Below are 22729 nucleotides of genomic sequence, written 5' to 3'. Positions count from 1 at the left end.
CCTGCCATCCGGGTGAATGGTTCTCACTCATCCCTACCATGGAGCTTCTCCACCCTAGCTCCCCAGTGGTGGAATTAACTCCCCGTTCCTCTATGAACCACTCCCTCATTGCCCATTTTCCACAGTGGTCTGAAGACGCATCTCTTCAGACTATACCTGGACTAACTACCTATCACCACTCTGCAGGCCACTCCCAATCTAGTATCACTTGTATCCTCTATTTTGTTCCTGTAGCATTTTAATGTTACAAATGTACCTCCTTTCAGCACTTAAATTGCACTTGCATTGTTACCCTGATGTTGTAGCTTGTTGTCAAGCCTCCTAGTTTGACTTAACGTTATTTTCTGACCGAGCCTATGCTTAATGTGTGAACTAGACTTAATGTGTTCATGGCTATGGATAACTGTTACATAATGAGTGCTGTACCTTATCAGACCTGTGTTCTGTAGTTGTTCCACTGACCTTCGGTATGCACTTATTGTACGTCTCTTTGGATAAAAGTGTGATGCAGGTCTGAAAAAGAAACTGGCCAATCCAAAAGGAGACAAAAAGAAGAAAACACAAGAAATGCTTGTAATTTATTTTATAATCACAGTGACCATCAGGGGGCGACACAGTCACACTAACCTTAAACATTGGAGCAAGATGCGCATTGGAATATTAGAAAAGTAACAGAAAAGTAGTATGCCTCAAAAATGGTAAATATAAAACGAATGCAGATATTATGTATATTTATATATATATATATATAATCTGCATTCGTTTTATATAATATATATATATTATATATTATATTATATTATATTATGTATATATATAATATATAATATATATATATATAATAATATAATTATATATATATATAATATCTGCATTCGTTTTATATTTACCATTGTTGAAGCATACTACTTTTCTGTTACTTTTCTAATATTCCAATGCGCATCTTGCTCCAACCTGGAATAAATCATAGGCTACTGTACCGAGCTTTCGTCGAGGTGGAGGTAAATATGTTTGAATAAATATCTTATCCAGATAAATCAGATCTGGTTGAATGCTGTCACATTTGAAACCACATTCCTTGCTTTTCGGTGTACAGGAGACAAATATTTTGGCCAAGTTGTTTGGTAGAGGGGAGAATGGCAAAAACAATTGTAATTGTCTGAGGCCAGAATTAGCGCTCCCGGCTCTTGTGTCGCGTAGCTGGAAAACAAAGCTGCGGGTATTGGGAGATGGGCTTCCAGAGCAGTTCCATGCGGTATTCCTAATTTAAACTTCATTGTCTCCTCCACAGACCCGCCGAGATCCGAACGTGGCTTAACTTTTTCAAGAGAGAAATCGGGCCGAAGTCTGTGCAGTCAGTTGTTTTACCTGTAGAGGGCGACATTTTGCAGTTATTTCGCCGATGTGGCTGAATCGGTCGTTGCAATGCGCTGTGAGTTCTACGTTCGCGCGCAGAATCAGCCCTCCGGGGCCGCAGGGGTTTCTGGTTTTCGTATCGACGCGAGTCTACATTTCTGCATTTACATTAAGGACTCTTACGTGAACAAGAAATTATGAATAATAGCCGTGCGGTCTCTGGCTTTTTCCTCAGCGCAAGCCTCAATCTACGAACAGACCTGAAACAGTGTGGACGTGAACGTATGAATAGAAGATGAGTGAATGGGTGCTGAAGCAAAAGTGCTATCAAATGTTTTTCTCAGAGTTGGAAAGCTCTCAATCAATATTTGAGTCTCATATCTGTAGACACATGTCATTCCTGATTAGGCCTACTTTAAAGGACATATTTGTTTCAGTTTTTACAGAATATGAAAATAAAAATATAACCTATGTATCGAGTTACTTTTCTACCAAACCCAGTGAAAGTTTTTTAGGAACTCAACTTAAAATTGCTTCTTACATTTGATGGGCTAATCTTGGGTTTGTTTCTTAATCAATCAATCTTTGTCTCAGTGACCTATATGGTCATAAAAGTTGTTTAAGCGGTTATAAATGTAAGTTTAAATGTGCCACTGACAGTAAGATCTGTCTCATTGGATACAGCGACAATGTTAATATGACCTTCCTTCATACGATAAAAGTCAGGATTTGATAACAAATGAATTTTCTTCTGTCTCCTGAATTGTGGAAATCTTATCATGACCTAAAGACAGAGAAAAAAGTAAGAATAATAACAACAGCAGCACATACATTTTAAGAATGAATCTGTGGGGCATATTATACAATCCTTTTAGCTTTGTCTTTTCCCTGAAGTTCTTAGCAGATTCTGTAAAGTTATATCTTTGTGAAAGGAGCACAGCTAAATGGACACTTTTTTCCCCTTCCCAATATGATGTGTTTCCTCTTTCTGTGTGTGTTTTGATCCCCGTCCTGCGGCCAGCCCGCTTTGTGGCCGAGCGCGGGTTCGAGTGGCGCTCCAGCGTTATTTTTGGCGGCAGAAGCGGTTGGTGGCTCGCGGGGAGAGAGTGGAGACAGAGGGGATAAACGGAGCCCAAACCCAACGCTGCTCCAGGGATCTCTCCTCTGGAGGAATCGCTCTGCGATGACTGCAGTCATTATGTGCGCACGCACGCTCCGATGCTTGCATCAAAACGCACAGGCTTGCGCACGCATGCACACGCATGAACACGCAGGAACACGCATGAACACGCATGCACACGCATGAACACGCGTGCACACGCTTGCACACGCTTGCACATGCTTGCGCATGCATGAACACGCATGAACACGCATGCGCACGCATGAACACGCGTGCACACGCTTGCACACGCTTGCACATGCTTGCGCACGCATGAACACGCATGCACACGCTTGCACACATGCACACTCTGCGTTCCTGTTGATAAATGCAGACTGTCACTTATTCCTCTTTCCATCCTGATTTTCTAAATGCAAAACCCACCCACATACAGACATGTCTGCAAATGTGCCTGCATGTGCGCACACACACACACACACACACACACTCACATATGTATGCATACACACACACACACACACACACACGTACGCACACACAGATACACACACACATACGCACTCATATATGCATACACACACACGCATTCGCATATGTACGCATACACACACTCACACATGTATGCACATGCACACACACAAACATACACACATGTATGCTAACACACACATGCACTCATTTACGCATTCACACAGACACACAAATATGTATGCATGCACACACACATTCACATATGTGTGCACAAACACATCACGCACATGTGTACGCATACACACACACACACACACACATACATGTATGCACAAGCACACACACACAAACACACACATGTATGCATACACACACACACGCACAAACTTATGTATGCATGCACACACGCACTCACATATGTGTATGCGTACACACACACACATGCATTCACATATGTATTTCACACACACACACACACATTAAGCTGTCTTTTACAGGGTACTTGTGGTTTCTCTGTTGCTGGGGGCCCTCTCTCATACAAATTTAGTACATAGACTCACATGTGTACACAGTTCATATACTCTCATACATATATAGTACATAGACTCGCATGTGTACACAGTTCATACTCTCATACATATATAGTACATAGACTCGCATGTGTACACAGTTCATACCCTCTCATACATATATAGTACATAACCTCTCATGTGTACACAGTTCATACTCTCATACATATATAGTACACAAACTTGCATGTGTACACAGTACATACTCTCTCATGCATGTATAGTACATAAACCCACATGTGTACACAGTGCATACTCTCATACATATATAGTACACAAACTCGTGTACACAGTACACTCTCATATATATATAGTATATAAACTCGCATGTGCATACAGTACTTACACTCTCATACATATATAATACATTTACTTGCATGTGTACACAGTTCATACACTCATACATATTTAGTTCATAAACTTGCATGTGTACACAGTTTATACTCTCATTCAAAGTTAATATTTTGTACCAGTCCCATGCTGTTGTTATAAACCTATACTCTGTTGAAAGCACTCGCTGTACGTTATAACAATAAATAGGCGCACGCAGTACTGATAACATTGACAACTCAGTATTTCCATTTAACTCCCTCTCTCTCTCTGTCTCTTTCTCTTTCTCTCTCTCTCTCTCTCTGTCTCTTTCTCTTTCTCTCTCTCTCGTGCAACGTCAGGCTTTCCCCCTTTCTCTCCCCACCACTTTCTGAAACATTCCATCAGAAAAAAGAGCGAGGCTTTCTTTCTGTACTTGGCGAAGCATCAAGAGAATATTATTATTTTATTTATACATTTTTTTTGGTGGCGAATGAGTGTAAGCGAGTGTGTGTGTGCGTGTGTGTGTGTGTGAGTGAGTGTGTGTGAGTGTGTGAGCGAGTGTGTGTGTGTGAGTGAGTGTATGTGTGAGTGTGTGTGTGTGAGTGAGTGTATGTGTGAGTGTGTGCGTGTGCGTGTGTGAGCGAGTGTGTGTGTGTGAGTGTGTGTGTGTGAGTGAGTGTATGTGTGAGTGTGTGTGCGTGTGCGTGTGTGAGCGAGTGTGTGTGTGTGAGTGAATGTATGTGTGAGTGTGTGTGTTAGTGAGTGAGTGTGTGTGAGCGAGTGTGTGTGTGAGCGTGTGTGTGTGAGTGAATGTGTGAGAGAGTGCATGTGTGAGTGAGTGTGTGTGTGTGCATGCGTGTGTGAGTGTGCGTGTTAGTGAGCGAGTGTGTGTGAGTGAGTGCATGTGTGAGTGAATGTGTGAGAGAGTGTGTGTGTGCATGCGTATGTGAGTGAGTGTGTGTATGTGCATGCGTGTGTGAGTGAGTGTGTGTGTGAGTGTGTGTGTTAGTGAGTAAGTGTGTGTGTGCGTGCGCATGAGAGCGAGTGTGTGTGTGCACACAAGTCTGTGTGTGTATGTGTGTGCTTGTGTGTGTGTGCGTGTGCTTGTTTGTGTGTGTGTGTGCGTGTGCGTGAGTGTGTGTGTGCATGTGCGTGAGTGTGTGCATGTGTGTGTGTGTGTGCACGAGCGTGAGCGTGAGTGTGTGTGTGTGTTAGCCCACAATGGTATTTCTATTTCTTGGGGATATTAAACAAACATGCAGGGGCAGCAGCTCCAGCAGTGTGCTCTCTGCCAGCCGGGAGTGTTGTTGGGGTGGTGGGGGGGGGGGGTGATTTGGGGCGGTGTGGGGGGGGCCTTGGTCAGGGCCCCCGCCGGACACGCTGGCGCCTCTCGCTGGAGGACTTCTGAACCACCACACTCCTCCCCAACTCGCGCCAACTCCGTCTCTCTCTCTGTCTGTCTGTCTCTCTCTCTGTCACTTTCTCTCTGTCTGTCTGTATCTCTCTATCTCTCTGTCACTCTCTCTCTGTCTGTCTGTCTCTCTCTCTCTCTCTCTCTGTCACTCTCTCTCTCTGTCTGTCTCTCCCTCTCTCTCTCTCTCTGTCTGTTTGTCTCTCTCTGTCACTCTCTTTCTCGTTCTGTCTCTCTCTCTCTGTCTCTCTCTCTCTCTCTCCCCCCCAAATCCAGATCTGTCTGTGGCCCTACGCCTCTTTCTCTCTGGCTCTATCGCTTTTTGCTTCCGTTTAATTATTCTCAACTCAGGTCTTCATGAATCAGCCCCCCCCCCCCCCGGCCCCCTTTTTTAGGTTCTGCGTTTCCTCTTCCACTGTGCTTCCCCCCCTCTTCACCCCTCTCTTTAAATCCCTCGCTTTTAAAATGTTCCTAGGAAGTCTTTAGTGGCTTGCGTAAAAAAAGGAGAAATGAAAGAAACTAGGATGGTTTGGGCAGTACGTCAGTCGGAATATCCTAATACCATCAGATACCAGAGCGGGCTTTTTTTATAGTAAGCATTTTTTAAAGAGAAATGCTATACATGCCCTCTCTGCTGTATGTGTGTTTCTGTGAATTCCTTCTGGCCAGCAGTCTTATTCAGGGATCACATTTTGCTACTTTAAATGCAGTGAATATTGCCTTTCTCCTTGACCTAAAACTATATACTATACATCTCCAATCAAAGTGAAAAAAAAAAACTACAAGCAATACTTTTTGGAGAATATATTGAATCGGGAATAAACCTCAAAGAGAATATATTTCAGCACAGTTTCAGCATTTCAGTGTATATTGTGTGACTGTATTCACAGATATGGCTACCTAGTGCATGCATGCAAATGCTGATGAGCAACTGAAAGATTAAAAAAACAACAGCAAAGCAAAAAGATTCAATAAAAGGGCAGGAAACTATGCTTTATGCTTAACGGTCGCCTCGAAGTGCGCATGCTGCTCCGGACCGTCTTATCCAATCAGGCGAAAGCGGCTCCGTGTCCAAAAGTGAAACACCGTGAAAATAAAGCAGCGGAACCTGATGGTAAAGTTTACTGTGGGCTGGTGACCAATCAAACGGCCAAACCTGATGGTGAAGTTTACTGTGGGGTGGTGACCAATCAAACAGCCAAACCTGACGGTGAAGTTTACTGTGGGGTGGTGACCAATCAAACGGCCAAACCTGATGGTGAAGTTTACTGTGGACTCCGCCCAGCCCATGGGCCATGGAGGTGGCCAATGAAAGGCGCGCTATGCGCAAATTTAATTTAATATGGGTGTCATCCCCAAAACCGAGCGTCCCGCGGCGAAGATGGGTGTGACCGGGCTGTAAAACGGGAAAGCGCTTCCGCAACAAACTTCCCAAAAATGCCTGGGAGCAGGGCATTCCCAGAGCGAGTCTGCACACGCAGCCGACGTTCCCAGAGCGTCAGCCATAGATTTAGCAAATCCCCGTTTCTAAAACAACAACAAGGCCTTCCCACACACGCGCTCTGTACCCCTCACCTATGAAGCTATGGGTGGGCTGTGTTTCCCCAGGATGAAAAATGCCTCACGTCCAATACGTTGAATTTGTTGGGCTGAAGAGGTTTTATGGGACTTTTTATAGGAAGTCATTTCTAAAATGTAGTAAGTGCTTTTTAAAAGATGGATAAAAAACTTAAAGAGGTATAAACTGTCTGTGAGGTAAACTATGTTAAATGTTTGAGAATTTCATACTTCTGAAAAATATGAGTGGGAAACCGGTGTCCTGACTTACAAATTTTTTCCCATGAGCCTAATTAGTCATTTACTGAGACACTTCAAGTATTTCATGTACTGTACTGTAAAATGTGATACAGTGTATTTCGTGCATTGCACTGTAAAATGTGTTTCACTTTATTCAATGTACTGCACTGTACAATATGATGCATTATTTTTAATGTACTCTGCTGTAAAATGTGATACATTGTATTTAATGTACTGCACTGTAAAATATGACACATTGTATTTAAATGTACTGTACTGTAAACTATGAAACACTGTATTTAATGTACTGTACTGTAAAATATGATTCATTGTATTTAATCTACTGTACTATAAAATATGATACATTGTATTTAATGTACTGTACTGTAAAATATGATACACTGTATTTAATGTACTGCACATGTCTTTCACTGTATTTACTGTATTTAATGTACTATTATACAATATAATAAATATTATTAAATTAACTGTACTGTTTAATGTGATACAAATTATTTAATGTTCTGTACAATGTGATATACTATATTTAATGTGTTTTACTGTAAAATGTGATTCACAGTATTAATGTACTGTAGAGTATGATACACTGTATCAATTTACTGTACTGTAACAGATGCTTCACAGTATTTAATGTCCTGTACTGTAAAATGTGATACACAGTATTAATGTACTGTACTGTAAAATGTTATTCACAGTGTTCAATGTATTGTAAAATGTGATACTTGGCATTAATGTACTGTACTGTAAAAGATGCTTTACAGTATTTAATGTCCTGTACTGTGCAATGTGATACACAGTATTCACTGAATTGTACAGTGTAATGTGTAATACTGTATAATGTCATACACAGCATTTAATGTCCTGTTCTGTATTATGTGATACAGGGTATTTAATGTACTGCATACTGTAATGCACAGCAGAAGCAGTGTGGAAATATAGAAATAATTTAAAATTGGCTGCAAGTACTTAAAAACAGCAGCATCAGCATTAACATGTCGTATCGCAGCACGTATAAAAAGATGTTTTTAAAAATGGGCAGAGGGCCTAAATCCACCATAGACGTAGCAGAGCAATTCCAGAGGTTTTGGAGAAACACAGAGTTCCTGTCCTGTGGAACAGTCTAAATGAATTTCATCACTCCCCGATGGCTTCCGTCTGTCAGACAGATCACGCTGGAGGAGTGTGCAACCAATTTATATATCTGAAAGAAATGAGGAAAGTAGATGTATATTTTTTTAATGTCACTTATGATATCCGGACCTTTTTTTCTGAAAGCAATTTGTCACGCGGAGAACATTAAATGGGGAACAAATGATCTTTTCACAGGGGCTGAGAAGCACCTACGGTCAGTACAGAGAGCCCCCCCAGCCACAGGAACTGGAACAGGATGGATATATGTATGAAAAAAAGAAAGAATAAATGTCCTAAAAGATGAGCAGTGTGGTAGATAGGGGCTTGTGACCATCAATGTGTGCGAATGTATGTTGTGTGGTGTGGATTGGTGTGTGAATGTGATGTGTGTTGGTGTTTATGTGTGTGTGGTGTGTGTGTGTGTGGATGGTGTGTGTGTGTGTGTGATGTGAGTGGTGTGTAGTGTGTGTGTGTATGTGAGTGGTGTGTGTGTGTGTGTGTGAATGCGTGTATGTGATGTGTGTGTAGTGTGTGTGTGTGTGTGGTTTGTGTGAGGTGTGTGAGTGTGTGTGTGGTGTGTGTGTGTGTGTATTTATGGTGTGTGAATGTGACTGTGTGTGTAGTGTGTTTAGTGTGAGTGTGTGTGTGTGTGTGTGAGTGTGAGTGTGTGTGTGTGTGTGTGTGTGTGTGTGTGAGACAGGCTGATAGCGTAGTGAGGGCATTGTGCTGCTCAGGTTAAGTGGCTGGAGAACCTGAGGAGATGCAGAGCTATTTGTGACGGACATCAATCACTGTTCCCCTGTCAGAATCCAAGTGTCTCTCTCCTTGGTTTAGGCCCTGCCTGACCCCTCCTGACCTCTCAATCTTCTGGCTCATTTGGCTCTCAGGTCACCCCCCCCCCCCCCCCCCCCCTCCGGACATGGCCATTTTTTTTTGTTGTTGCTATGCCCCCGGGGAAAGACTATGCCCACACCCCCCGGAGAGAGTCCCGTCACACCTGTGGACACCTGTGCCTTTGTCCTGCCCTTAAATTGCACCCCCTCCTACACCCCCAGGGGTATGAGGAAGTCTGGCCTTTGGAACCAGAAGGCAGTTTAAGTCATTGTGACCTACAGGTAGCCCCACCCCCGGCTCTCGGAGGTGTATGGGAAAATGACGAAAGCTTAATTCTTCTGCATGTTCGCTGATTCCGCTCAGAAACAAGCGCATGACAAAAGCACCGGTAGGATGCTGTTAGCCCTCCGCTAAGACTCCCATTCACCCCGACCACAATGGGCTCCCTCCCCAAACCTCAACCAGATGCCATTCATTTCTGTTTCTTATTCATTATCACATTCAAAGGTGTTTTTAGTAAGCATTGGCATGAAATGTAAAACATAATTTTTGGGCAGCTAAATATGTGACAATTAAAAAAAAAAAAATTATTTCATTTTTGAAAATAAGGGAAGTCTTGGTAACATTTATCACTAAAACGCGGCATCATCCAAAGTACTGATTCCCATACCCTGGGATGTAGGATTGTGAGGTTGTGAGATATACATGAAAATAACCATATGTCCTGCATAATCATTCAAATTCAAATGAAACAAAGCAATTTTTATATGCACTGCATTAATTATATCAGAGATCTAGTAATTCTTGCATAATGGTATGTTTTAAAAAAACATTAAATTTAATTCTTTAGGTTTAAATTTAAATTTATTTGACAATATATTTTAATCTCCATTAATCATGTGCTACATTTCTGTACAGAGCAGCTCTGAAGTCACGGCTCCCTGGTCCAACGGACACCAAAGGGGGGTGGGGGGTTGTGTTGACGAGGATGACCGATCTATATGAATTGTTCTTCATATGACGCGCTCTGTGCCCCGGTTTTGACAAAAGCGCGAGACTACGGACGGATGAAGAGCTCATTTGACTAGCAGGGAACCATAAAGACGCAGACATCAGACCAATATGTTCAGGTGGGCTGACATCACTGGGTACCACGTTCCAAATAGCATAATCTTTATATCATTTCATTGGCTTGTGAAGAAAAACTCCCCGATTTAAGGCCAAAGCGCACATAATAAAATAAAATAAATTTCCAACCACCTGCATCACAAACAATTACTGCGTAGGCAGATCAAGTTAGTATAATCATTTGTTAATTTGGATTTATGTTAGAATTTAACCTGTGAAAAACTGATGTGCATAATTTTCGGTTTTCGATGTTTTGATTAAAAGAAGGTATCTGTGCTGTGTGTAATGGTACACCATCCCTCATGTAGATGGGAAATCCCTTAAATGCCGCAACGAGAAAAGAGAGGGACGCAGGAGACATATGGAACAGTTTTCTCCAGGGCTTCTCCTTCATTCACGCGCCTCCGAATATATTTATCTTTTTACGGCTGCATTTGAACAGACTGTTAACTCTTCCTGGCTTTCGAAATAAAAAAAATAATAAAAATAAAACACGGTTACCACTGCAGCCGCGGTATAAAAACGGGAGAAAACACCAGCGCTGTAAGTCGAAAAAGCAACTCCGCTGACCCTACCCAGAACCCCTCCCCCCGCCCCGCCGCACCCCACCCTTTCCCCGCTCGCCTTTAATGTCGCGCGGGCGACCACACGCCCACTTCAGACCGCCGTAAACATGTCAGTCCATGATGACAGAGTTGTGCCCCGGGACGTTTTATATAAATTGACCTCAACTACAGCTCATTAGATCCCTTAAATTGGAACCATGCAGGCAGGGTAACGTCGCGGAGTTGGTCGGGGGGGGGGGGTGCGACAGGTCTCCCGTGCCTCGATACACCCACCATCACCTCCCGCTTTCCGTCAATCCACCAGAACCGCCACTGGTTTCCGTACCTACGAAACTCTGAACTTACATCGTCTGAAAAGTAGCAGAAAAGTATCTCCCATCCACTAAACCAGCCTTAGCCTTCTTGGGTGTGACTCCATGTGCACGGAATGGAACAGTTCTACTGAAAGCAGAACCCCATCGTCTCCGAAATGATGGCGGCCGTCGGCCTATCAGCGAAGTTCATTCAACACGCATCATGAAGTGAGAGTTCTCGTCAATAGCCTAATCGAAATTAGAAAAACCTTTATGCATTAGCCCACGTTCAAAATGTTAACTGAACATTAAACTAAATTCCAGTTTGCCGTGTGAGACCTTCGCCCACATCGGTTCGCTTGGGGTTCGGGCCCAAAGTGGCCCCGTCCCGTAAGTGGCTCCGGTTGCGTCATGCTGAAGTCCCACGGAGCGCCCCGAGGTCTGCCTCGCTCTACCTGCCTCACATTCGCAATTCCAGTTCACTGAATTCTTAGGTTTCACGGACACAGATGAAGTTCAGTCCTGCACGAATGTGAGTTTTCAACAGAGAATCTTCATTCAAAATTAAATTTGGTATAGGTCTAGTGTCTGCCAAACTGGCCCATCATTTCCTAATTTCTCATCTTATTTTCGATTCCTTATTTTCCTCCTAATTACAGTTTCCTTATATACTTCATTCCCATGTTTTATTTCTTTCTTTTTTTTTTAATGTAACTTACTTTCTGGAAAGTACTGCAAGAAAAGACTTACATTTTCCTGCTAAACCAGAGATTGATACGCAGTAAACTGTCCAACTGGGACCGTATGTACTCTGTAAGAGTTGATTTAGCACTGAATATTTTTACTGTGTAATCAGCAGTGAGGCTAGGCTACACGTTCCCCAAACTAGCAAACAGACTGCAGGCTGCCGGACTCCAGCAACGGGAGAGGGACATCACGTGCTGCCGTGTCCCACAATGCCACTGAACAGCGTGCAGAGATCCAATCAGCCAACCGGCCGCGCGTCGGTCCTCCAGCCGGTCCCTTCAGTCCCAGAATCCAGCTCTGGTGCCGTTATTAACGGCTATTCCTTTCTTTTACCGTTTTCTTTTTATGGCACACATCTGTGATCATTCCCCCCCCCCACTCTCTAGGACAGTAAAACGTGTCCCCGCCAGTACCCATACTTTCCCGAAGCTTGCCTACTGCTGGTCTCATTTGAAGTCCCCTTTGTGAACACCTTCTCAGGTAGGAGTCAGATGAAAGTGCCCTCCCCGCCCCCTCTCTCCTCCACCTTGTTGGAACAGGGGCAGAGTAATTGCCCCACTCAGACTGTAGAGTGGAGTAATTGCCTCTAGTGTAACTACAGTGATGCTCAAAGGGCTCATTGTATCCTCTGGGAGTTCCTCTGAGGTTGGCTTTGTTTGTGCCACACAGGATAATTAACCCACTTGGTCAGGTAAGGAGGGGGAGGGGGAGGGGGAGGGGGGGGATAATTAAGAAAAAGGTTTAAAGCAGGGAAAATGAGGAAAAAAGCAAAGGACTGAAAACTTGAGAGGGGAAGAGAGGAAGATGTTCAAACAAGTCAGACGAGAAGGGAGAGAGGAAAAGGAAAGGAAGAGACGAGACAGAGTGAGAGAAAGACAGAGAGACAGAGACAGAGTGAGAGAGAGAGACAGAGACAGGGGAGAGGAAGAGAGAGAGAGAGAGAGAGCGAGAGAGAGAGAGAGACAGAGACAGGGGAGAGGAAGAGAGAGAGAGAGAGAGAGAGCGAGAGAGAGAGAGCGGTTGAGGGAGTTAGTGGAGACTCCCTAAAGTAGAGTCTCTAACTCTCTCCCTGGAGGGTCTTGGTCTATGAGTGGAGACCAAATATTTGTGATGTGACTGTGTTTGCTGTCCAAACACTCCCCCGTCCACGGTGGCCCCCTCAGTGTGCTGTGGGGGGCCCCCACTGCTTGTTTTAGGAGTGCCCTGGAAACGCACCAGAACCCACATTTAATCCGCACACATTTTATTAACCCAATTTCCACATCAGGGAGCATGACACTCAGTAACTGTCCGGTCCATGTTGTTTCCACCCCATTGCTCCCAGTAGAGAGTAATCAGAAGCCAAAATATGAAAGATAATTTGTCTTCGTGTAGATTTTTGAGGATTATCAGCTTTTTCGAAGATTACCCTTAGATCTAGTGTTTTTCTGTGAAGAGTGCAAAAATATTTAAAGGGGTTCTCCTCCAGTTCGAAAGTGTTTCTTAAGGGACAAACCTGCATACCTAAATCACCAAAAAATATGTTTGGGGACCATACATTATTATGTGGCCCAAAACTTAGTTGGTGATTGTTTCACATATATGTATCAGACCTGTTTCAATTACCTATTTAAAATCATTTAACTCTTTGGGTGCCACTAAGACTCAAAAGAACTCCATGATAATTTTCTACAACATTTAACAAAAATTCTAACATCCTACAAAAGAGGAGAGAAACATTTTGTTCTGAATATTGGGAAAATACATGGTTCATTTTATATTGTCAGTAAGCTGCACAGATTTTACTGGTGTCTAAAGGTAAAACTGATTCAAATTGCAAATTTGACCCAAATCAGGCATTAATGCTGTGGAAATGACTGAACAACACTACAGATAAACCAGACAGCCGACACAGATGAAAACGGTAAATAAAGTGTTTCTTTACTTTAGCACCAAGTTGCTGTGTCACGGTACACTTTCCCCAACATGACAGACATTTTATTCTTACTGCCTGCTCTTACGGACGTTAAACTGAACAGCCAGCGATGCACTTCTGCTACATCGCTGGGAAAGAGACACTGCGTTTCACAAGTCATGTGACAATGCAGCCAGACTTCTGCGCAAATGCAACAGCAACATATGCAATACACTAGTCTATATCATAAAAACAAATGATCAAAGCATTAAGACAATTACATTATCTCTACAAGTCATTAGCACCATTAGTATCTGATAGCTTACTCAAACTATTTGACTTTAGAAATTAATGATGTTATTCTTACCTTTATTAAAATGATTATCATTATTATTGTTAATACATTGCAGATTGTTTTGGAGGAAAATGCCATTAAAACAAAAAAAAAGAAAAGAAAAAAGAAAAACATTAAACACACAAGACAAATAAATACACTTTACAATGTATTCAAAAAAATCCATGAAGCCTTTTATATACACTCTTAAATTGTTTATTAAAATAGTATTTAAATAAAAAGTTTAAGACACAAAATAAAAATGACAATGGAGAACAAGAGCCATCACGGCTCCATATTTGAATAATGTCAACACTGGAAAATAATAAAGGAATGGTAGCTTTACGGCAGAACTAACGTCCGAGATATATAAATAAAATCCCACTTAAGTACCTGCAGCATTGGTATATAATTAACTATAACTTCAAAACGGTTTAATAAATAATAAAATTAAAAACATCTTAATTTATTTAGTTTAAAAAATGGCCTGCTACCATTATCACATCAAATTAAGCGATACCTGTAAAATGCAAAATGATTATTCTATTTCAAATACAGGCAGCATTTTCTTTTCATAATTTAAGACATAAATTAAAAGAATTGCAAGTAAGAACGAAATTAAATAAAACGTAAAAGAAAGCCCACCCATAAAAACACAGTCAGACAAATCACACGTACATGAACGAACACTTAAAGACTGAGAGGATCCAGGTACCAAATCAGTTTGACTACTGCGATTACATCTACCATTTCTGCAAAAAGTGGTACTTTACTCGTGAAAACTCCAGGGTGCCTGTTCCCAGGCTGAGTTACTTACACTGTGATGTCTTACTGAGATCTCTTGTAAGACAAGTAGCCTTGCGCTTGGCAAACTATGGTGTGCAGATTCAAAAAGCTGTAGAAATTGAATAACACTTGAGTGGTGTTTGATAGAAAGATTAGACATTATTGTAACATACACTACGGATAATTACCAGTGGGGGGGGGACGGGGGGGAGCCCCCTGTCCCTCCTGTTGTCGGTAGATTTTGCCACAAGTGACCATTTGCTTCGGGGGAGCTATACCAGTGGTCTTATTTGTACAGTCAACGTGTGTGTGTGTGTGTGTGTGTGTGTGAGAGAGAATGTGTGTATATGTGTGTGTGTGTTTGAGTGCGAGTGTTTGTGTGTGTGTGTGCCTGTGTCTTTTGTTGTGTGTGTGCATGTGCGTATGTGTGTGTGAGTATATTTGAGTGTGTGTGTGTGAGTACTGTGGGTGTGGAGTTTTTCCTCAGTGTTCAACATTATAAATGTTGGCAGCATAATCCAGTGAGTGTGTGTTGTGTTCTCAACAATCCCGTCAACAGATCTCCAGCGTGAGCTTGTTTTGGGACAAGGGGCAACAGACGCCCCTTGTTATTAACATTATGGGCTCCACAGGCAGATTATTCTGTTTATATCTGATCAGCACCAGCAGAACAGTTACGCTGTGGGGTAATCTGAACAGTTACGCTGTGGGGTAATCTGAACAGTTAGGCTGTGGGGTAATCTGAACAGTTACACTGTGAGGTAATCTGAATGCTGAGGGGTAATCTGGACAGGTACGCTGTGGGGTAATCTGGACAGTTACGCTGTGGGGTAATCTGAATGCTGAGGGGTAATCTGGACAGTTACGCTGTGGGGTAATCTGAACAGTTACGCTGTGGGGTAATCTGAATGCTGAGGGGTAATCTGGACAGTTACGCTGTGGGGTAATCTGAATGCTGAGGGGTAATCTGAACAGTTACACTGTGGGGTAATCTGAATGCTGAGGGGTAATCTGGACAGTTACGCTGTGGGGTAATCTGAATGCTGAGGGGTAATCTGAACAGTTACACTGTGGGGTAATCTGAATGCTGAGGGGTAATCTGGACAGTTACGCTGTGGGGTAATCTGAACAGTTACACTGTGGGGTAATCTGAATTCTGAGGGGTAATCTGAACAGTTACGCTGTGGGGTAATCTGAATTCTGAGGGGTAATCTGAACAGTTACGCTGTGGGGTAATCTGAATTCTGAGGGGTAATCTGAACAGTTACGCTGTGGGGTAATCTGAATGCTGAGGGGTAATCTGAACAGTTTACGCTGTGGGGTAATCTGAACAGTTACGCTGTGGGGTAATCTGAACAGTTACGCTGTGGGGTAATCTGAATGCTGAGGGGTAATCTGGACAGTTACACTGTGGGGTAATCTGAAAGGGTGCAGGAACCCGAGGGTGACCGTGTACAGTGTGACATCACTCGCTTTAATCTGCTGACACCATAGCATGCCTGCCACGCCCGCCAAACGGGAGGACACAGGTCAAAGGTCGCTGCGGAGTACTGCAGCACGTTACAGATGAACGCGTGAGGCGTTCACGGGCAGACGTCGCAGAACGCAGGAAACGGGCTTCGCATCCCGCACGCGGTCCTGAGCGTGTGCGGCCAGCGTGGGGTGGGAGGGGGGGTTCGGGTGGTGGTGGGGGGGCGTCAGATCTCCAACAGTCCTCCGCTCGTCTCCACCCCGCCCCCCACCCCGCTCTTATCCTCCCCGCCGGCGGCGGGGTCCACGGGGGCCGCGCCCGAGGGGGCGGGGTCGCCGGCGTTGAGGGCGTCGCCGGACCGGGCGTGGTCGCCCCCGGGCGGGGCCTCCCCCCCCTCGCCGGCGACCCCGCCCTTGCCCTGGAGCGGGGCGTCGGCGTGGGTCTTCTGGTGCTTGCTGAGGTGGTCGGAGCGCGTGAAGCGCTTGTTGCACAGCGGGCACGTGAACTTCTTCTCCCGCGTGTGCGTGCGCACGTGGCGCTCCAGCTCGTCCGAGCGGGTGAAGCGCTTGCCGCAGAACAGCCAGTTGCAGACGAAGGGCCGCTCGCCCGTGTGCCAGCGCAGGTGCGCCTTCAGGTGCGAGGCCTTGCCGTACACCTTGCCGCAGCCGGGGATGTGGCAGCTGTGCACCGGCTTCTTCCGCAGGGAGGCGGCCGACGCCCCCAGGCGCTCCAGCTCCTGGCAGTTCGGGCAGTCGCAGGTGGAGCGCCCCCCGGGGGCCCCCCCGCCGTACCCGCCCGACGCCCGCGCCGGCTTCAGCCCCATGGGGGGGTCCATCAGCCCCGCCCCGGGCATGGGCTTGGGCTGCGGCAGCATGTGCTGGTGGGGGGCGGGCAGGAGGTGGGAGGAGGACCCCAGGCCCACGGCGGGGTAGGGGGCGGGGTTGAGGGAGGTGAAGTCGGCGCCGTAGCTGGGCAGCTGGGGGCTGAGCGAGCCCTGGGGGGCCACGGGCTGCAGGGAGGCCTGGAGCGGGTCGGGCTGGGACTGGGAGGCCGCGCTCAGCCAGTTGGAGTTGGGGTGCACGTCCCACCAGGAGGACGAGGTGGGGGGGTTGGCGGGCGCCGCCGTGATGCCCGGGTGGATGCCCGCCTTGTACCAGGAGCCGTACGGGTGCGACATGTCCAGCGAGGTGTACACGCTGGTCAGGCAGTCGGCCGTGGCGTGGGCCTTGGAGGCCAGCAGGGAGGGGTCCTGGGACACGGAGGTCTGGAAGGAGTGGGAGAAGGGGTTGTATTCGGAGGAGTAGCCCCCGGCGGGCGGGGGCGGGCTCCCGGAAGGGGTGAGGAGTCCCCCGCCCGCGCCGAAGGAGGCGGTGTAGGCGTCGGCCAGCCCGTCCCCGCCCCGCACGCTCTTGGGCGCCTGGAGGTCGGAGGTCAGGCCGTAGGGCTTCTTCACCGGGCCGGTGCCGCTGGCCTTGCCGGGCGTGGCCGTGTCCCGTGCCGGGCTGGTGCTGCCGAACTTGTTGCAGGTGGCGGTCAGCATCGCCAGGGGACTGGACCCATACCGGGCCTCCTCCTGCAGGGACGGGAAGAGAGAATGACTGAGACTTGGACATCACAGTTACCGTGTCAGAATGACTGAGACTGAAAGTCTGTGGTCACAGTGTCAGAATGACTGAGACTTGGACATCACATTTACCGTGTCAGAATGACTGAGACTTGCCCATCGCAGTTACCATGTCAGAGTGACTGAGACTGGGTAAGACTGAGACTGGAGGGTGAACGAGCCTGGGATTGCACAGCCACAGTGTCAGAATGACTAAGATTGGGAAGAGACCACTAGCATATCTATCAACACCAATCAAGATTCCTCTGCTTCAGTGGGGCCCTGTCTTTTCCTCAACAGCATGAAGACAAACGTGCTATGCTACATTTTTTTAAGCGAAAGCAAATGTGCATTTTGAGCATATTTGGTTGCCAGTGTTTGTATGCTATGTGACATTACTGTAAATTACCCTTGGAGACACGAAGACAAGAGCCATCTGGATTTATGGCGAAAGAGCAACACAACAAACCAATTATGCTGGTATGACTGGGTAGTCCCCTGTTGTGGCTAGCCTGCTGTTGGTTTGTTTTTGGTAAATGTGTTGTAATAATTCTCATACAATGCTCCTGTTTATTTCAGTCTAACATATTGTCTCTTATCAGATGCTGAAAACCGCAAATAACTTCCACTGGAAGTATGATATTCGAAAGTGAAAACATGTGACGTGTTACGACTGAACGACCGATATTGACAGTGTCCAGTGGTCCTCAATACTGTCAATATAATTCCTCGTCTACATGTTTTCTTGTTACGAAAGCAATGATGGGCTTCAGACAACATTGATCTTTAACTTTGACTAACAATCAAAATCGAAGTGTTTGTTCTTCACACACACAGTAGGGCGAATTAAGCGGACAAACTGTAGTCGCAGAAAAGGAGCACGCTTAAATTTATTTGATTTGAAGTAGGACACTTCCCTTCCGCGCGCGACACGAGTGTAACAGGTTAGTAAACAATGTTGAGCAGTTAGAAACGGTTGTTTCTCTTTGTCGCTATGACACCTGAGACTGTCACTATGTCAAATCTAACAATGGCACATTGTCCTGAGAACCAAGGCTGCTGCAGCACCGATCATGTTCCCTTCAGATGCACGTTTTTCGGAGTTCGCCAAACTGCGGTCACGTCGGCCTGTTCCAGATCAGCGCGCACCAAAGAATGTATTTATTCTGAAATTTAAGCGAAACAATGGACATTGCCAATAATTCTGCAATTGGCGATGATTCTGAAGATAGTTATTTTTCTTGCTCAGAATAGCACTGTTTCGTAAGGTGACCGGAACCACGACAACGTAGGCTAATTATATTATTATTATTATTATTATTATTATCATCATCATCATCATCATCGTCATCATCGTCATCATCATCATCATCTAGGGGCTAGAAATAGAGGTTTGACAGTAGTAAACGGCAATGATGCCTCATGTCTATATTTTCAATCTATTTGCCATTGTGCACCATGGCGCAGAGTTGGAAGGCCTATAGTTTTACATGATATAGGCCTAGTATTACAGCATCCAAAGCCGTGCAAATTCCGTTGACTTGGGTAAAGAACATTTGTCTCACAGCCAGAGAGACTACTGCAATTACTAATTAGCAGGAATGGCTGTTTAGTTTTTACTTTGCTTTAGTGTTACCAGAATGGCTGTGCTTAATGAATCTCATCACAATAAAAAATTAAACGCACATTTTCAAGCCGCACTTCGGCTGGGGTTTCCCCCGGTCTCCCCCTGCCGTCGCCACAAATGACATTTAATCGCAGAAACAGAAGAGGCTAAAGCCGGTTGTTAATATAATCAGCGCCACCGCCGCTGGTCTTCAATGGAGAATGAGTTTTGGGTTCTTCGTGCGGTCTATTTTCCCTCTTACATTAGATTTTGAAACCACCGAGGGTCATCAAAAGTCGTTCAGTTCTAAGAATGCAAAATCTACTAGCTTAGCGTTGTCGCGACTGATCTTTGCACACGTGTCAGGTGACATCGCCTTTTGAGACACTGTCATTCCGGTTTCTAGAATTGTATCAGAACATAGGTTAATTTACAGGTATGGGCCTAATTATTACAATAAGTGTAAATGTGAATATTGGCACGTCTAGAACAAGGGACAGTATATATATCTCATACGTTATGGGTTGACAAATTATAAAATGTACATATTGCGTCCTACTTTCTGCTTTGCAAAAACGCTCGTTTACTGATCAATCGCAATTTGCAACAGGCTGTTATATTTTCTCTAACTGTGCAAGTTAGATAATTGTAAATCCGCCAGCGTATCATCTGAACTTTCAGAGAACACTGGTGAAGCACACCGTCCGCTTTTGCGCATCGATGCGAGGCCTCTCTTCGTCTGATTCTTTTGGAGACAGGGCCTTGGTCAGGAAACGGAGTTGACGTTAGTATTATTATTTTAATTCCGCTGAAGCGCAGAAGGCTCGCGCTGGAATCTGCCTTTACACAAGCTTTGTTTTCATTTCGTTTGAGCGAATTGCTGACGCGCTCCGAGGAACAGACTTTTGGGGACTCGGAGGCCTGGCATTGATCTCCCCCTCATTCCTGCTAAGCGCCTGCGGTCGACGCGGCGTATCCTGTTGCTTTAGCTCCCATTTCCAGGTTAATTACACCCCATTACAGAGCTAAACGGCAGGGTTTAACTTGTCGGTAATGCTTGCATTCAAAGCTCTTTCCGCACGCGTTTTATTTCCTTTATACTCCTTCTCTGGACGAGCTGTGGAAATGTTATGCTATAATTGTGGCAGCATTACGTATGACTGTCTGTATAACTCTCCGATCGGTAGAATGATTTTTACTGACTTTCAAAATATATAATAGTATAACCTGGCCGTTTTTTAAATACGTTATATGTTTGACACTTCCTGTATAGTTGGTACTTCATTTATTTAAGGTGCATTTGGAAATTTTGAAATATTTAAAACTGGAATATTGAATATACCACTGCCAGGGTGCTTGCCTGAAAATAACACCGTTATATCTTAGACGGTTGTTTGTCGTGTTTGGCTCGCGAGGCTATCCGTGAGACCGCAGTTTGTTTCATGATCTCGTTATTATTCGGCTATAACAGTATATCACAGAGTAGACCGCAGGTCACATTTTCCCTCTCTTAAATAAACGCAGTCAAACAGACCTGAGAGTTCCAGAGTCTGGGGTTGCTCAAAGTTCACCGCCTGCATTCATGGCAATTTTACCGATCGAAGAAGAAAATGTTTTTTTTTTTAGCACGGACACATTTCTTTAAAATAAATTTACACATATAAATGTTGCGAGAAAAGAGCGTTGAAATAGCAGTTCTAGCGCACACCAGCTGTTTTGGTTTTACACTCTGGAATCCAAATGTATTTTTCCGATTTAATGGTGCAGTGATGCTCGCGACAGTTGCTCTAGGGTAGAGAGACCAAAGACCTTCACTAATGGGTAGCACATCAAAGCGCATAGCTTTACAGGTACTTATCAGTCTGGGACTAGAAAAGCTAATTATTAGGAAATATGGGATGCTGAAGGAAACGGAAGTCGTTCAAGACAGTGCCTGGAAGTGAAGTTCACCTGGTCGCGGTGTTTTGTCATCTTTGAACCTTAGAAGAAAAAAATCAGTTCCCCGTCGGCCGGGGGTCTCACTCAAGTGAATACTGATTTTAAAAAAAGGGGGGTAATAGCCAAATAATATTCTTTCACGCGCTACTTCTGCATTCCCTGCTGGAATTAGCCCAATGTCTATAGTGTCTTTTTGTGAGAGTCTATAGGAAACTCTGCGTACTATAGACTATAACAAAAAAAGGGCATGGTTCCTTGTAGAACAGAGCCTATACTCTGCCCGGGGGACTCGAAGTAAAATATTATTTTAAGTGAAAATGGCAATAAACATAGCTTTACATCAATAAAGCCGGGGATCCCAAATACACGGTAACACGAAGGACGCTCTATACGCAGCAGTACGCTCTCTCGTTCTACCCGTTTAAACTTCCTCAGTGGATCCGCGTGCCGTTTTCACTGCGCTCTATTAAAATTGACAGACTGATTGGAAGCCTACAACGTAACAAACTTGAGGAAGAAACAGATGCGGACAAAAATCCGTGTACAGGCGAGTCAAAGAGGCGCCTGATTGACCGCGTGCAGCACCAGAAGAAAAAACAACACACATATTAGACCACAGCGCGAGACGACTGATGAAGCTATTTCACAAGTAAAATCCAGCAGGACACTCAACAACGCATTTCCATACCTCCAAAATAGACGCGGCCATCCCTGAGAGTCAAATCCCAAGAGCACTATAGGTAAAAACAGAGGGGGTCTCAGCTCGCGGTCCCGGGACAGTTTGAACTAACTCCGGCACGAGCTAAGGAACCTCTATGAGAGACACAGGGCCCGCCTCCTAATTACAGGGTCCGGACGCTTTGAAGAACCGCCAAGGAGCAATAAAAGAAGAGATGGGGGAGAGCGGAGGGGGCGGAGGAGACTGGAACGAAAGTACACTCGGATTTGCCCAACCCCTAAAACACAATCAAGCCTTTACGGATGTAGTAATGGAAAAAGCATACTATGAGGAGGAATGATAAGATAAAATAAGTATTTTTGTTGTCTGGGAAGATGAAAGACACTCACGCCTGCCGCGAATCTCTTCCGGTCCCGCAGGTCTTCCTACAATTAGGCTCGGCTATGCCATAAACCCGACAGTCCATACCGACTATGCATTTTGTCATGATATTATAATTAAACAATAATATTAGCCTATAATAGGTCTACCACACGTACTCTTTCTCGCTTAAAGCCTTCCTCGTGAGAGGACTGAAGAAACAGACGGTCCATGAACGTAGCTCAATCGACCCCGTAAGAAATTCTTTATATCGGCAATACAAAATATAAATGTAGGCCTAA

The 22729-nt window shown here is 44.9% G+C and overlaps 1 protein-coding gene across 1 annotated transcript; it reads right to left on the bottom strand.

Annotated features, from left to right (window-relative positions):
• Positions 1–13655: 13655 nt before the first annotated feature.
• On the bottom strand, positions 13656–22208 carry sp7 (Sp7 transcription factor). Its single transcript, XM_064306022.1, has 2 exons — positions 22077–22208; positions 13656–17814 (listed from the first exon to the last, which is right to left on the bottom strand). Exons 1-2 carry the CDS (start codon positions 22095–22097, stop codon positions 16468–16470), a joined length of 1368 nt encoding a protein of 455 aa, XP_064162092.1. The 5' UTR covers positions 22098–22208; the 3' UTR covers positions 13656–16467.
• Between the last annotated feature and the right edge of the window lie 521 nt (positions 22209–22729).

This window comes from Anguilla rostrata, chromosome 13 (assembly GCF_018555375.3).
Source record: "Anguilla rostrata isolate EN2019 chromosome 13, ASM1855537v3, whole genome shotgun sequence".
Classification (NCBI taxonomy): Eukaryota; Metazoa; Chordata; class Actinopteri; order Anguilliformes; family Anguillidae; genus Anguilla; species Anguilla rostrata.
The sequence above is the reverse complement of the archived record's forward strand: the minus strand, read 5'-3'. Positions and strand labels throughout refer to the sequence as shown.

Excerpts from the sequence above, each read along its gene's own strand:
- sp7 (XM_064306022.1), bottom strand. The coding sequence starts at position 22,097 with ATGGCCGCGTCTATTTTGGAG. Across the intron at positions 17,815-22,076 it reads TGGCCGCGTCTATTTTGGAG|GAGGAGGCCCGGTATGGGTC; the intron begins GTATGGAAATGC and ends CCGTCCCTGCAG.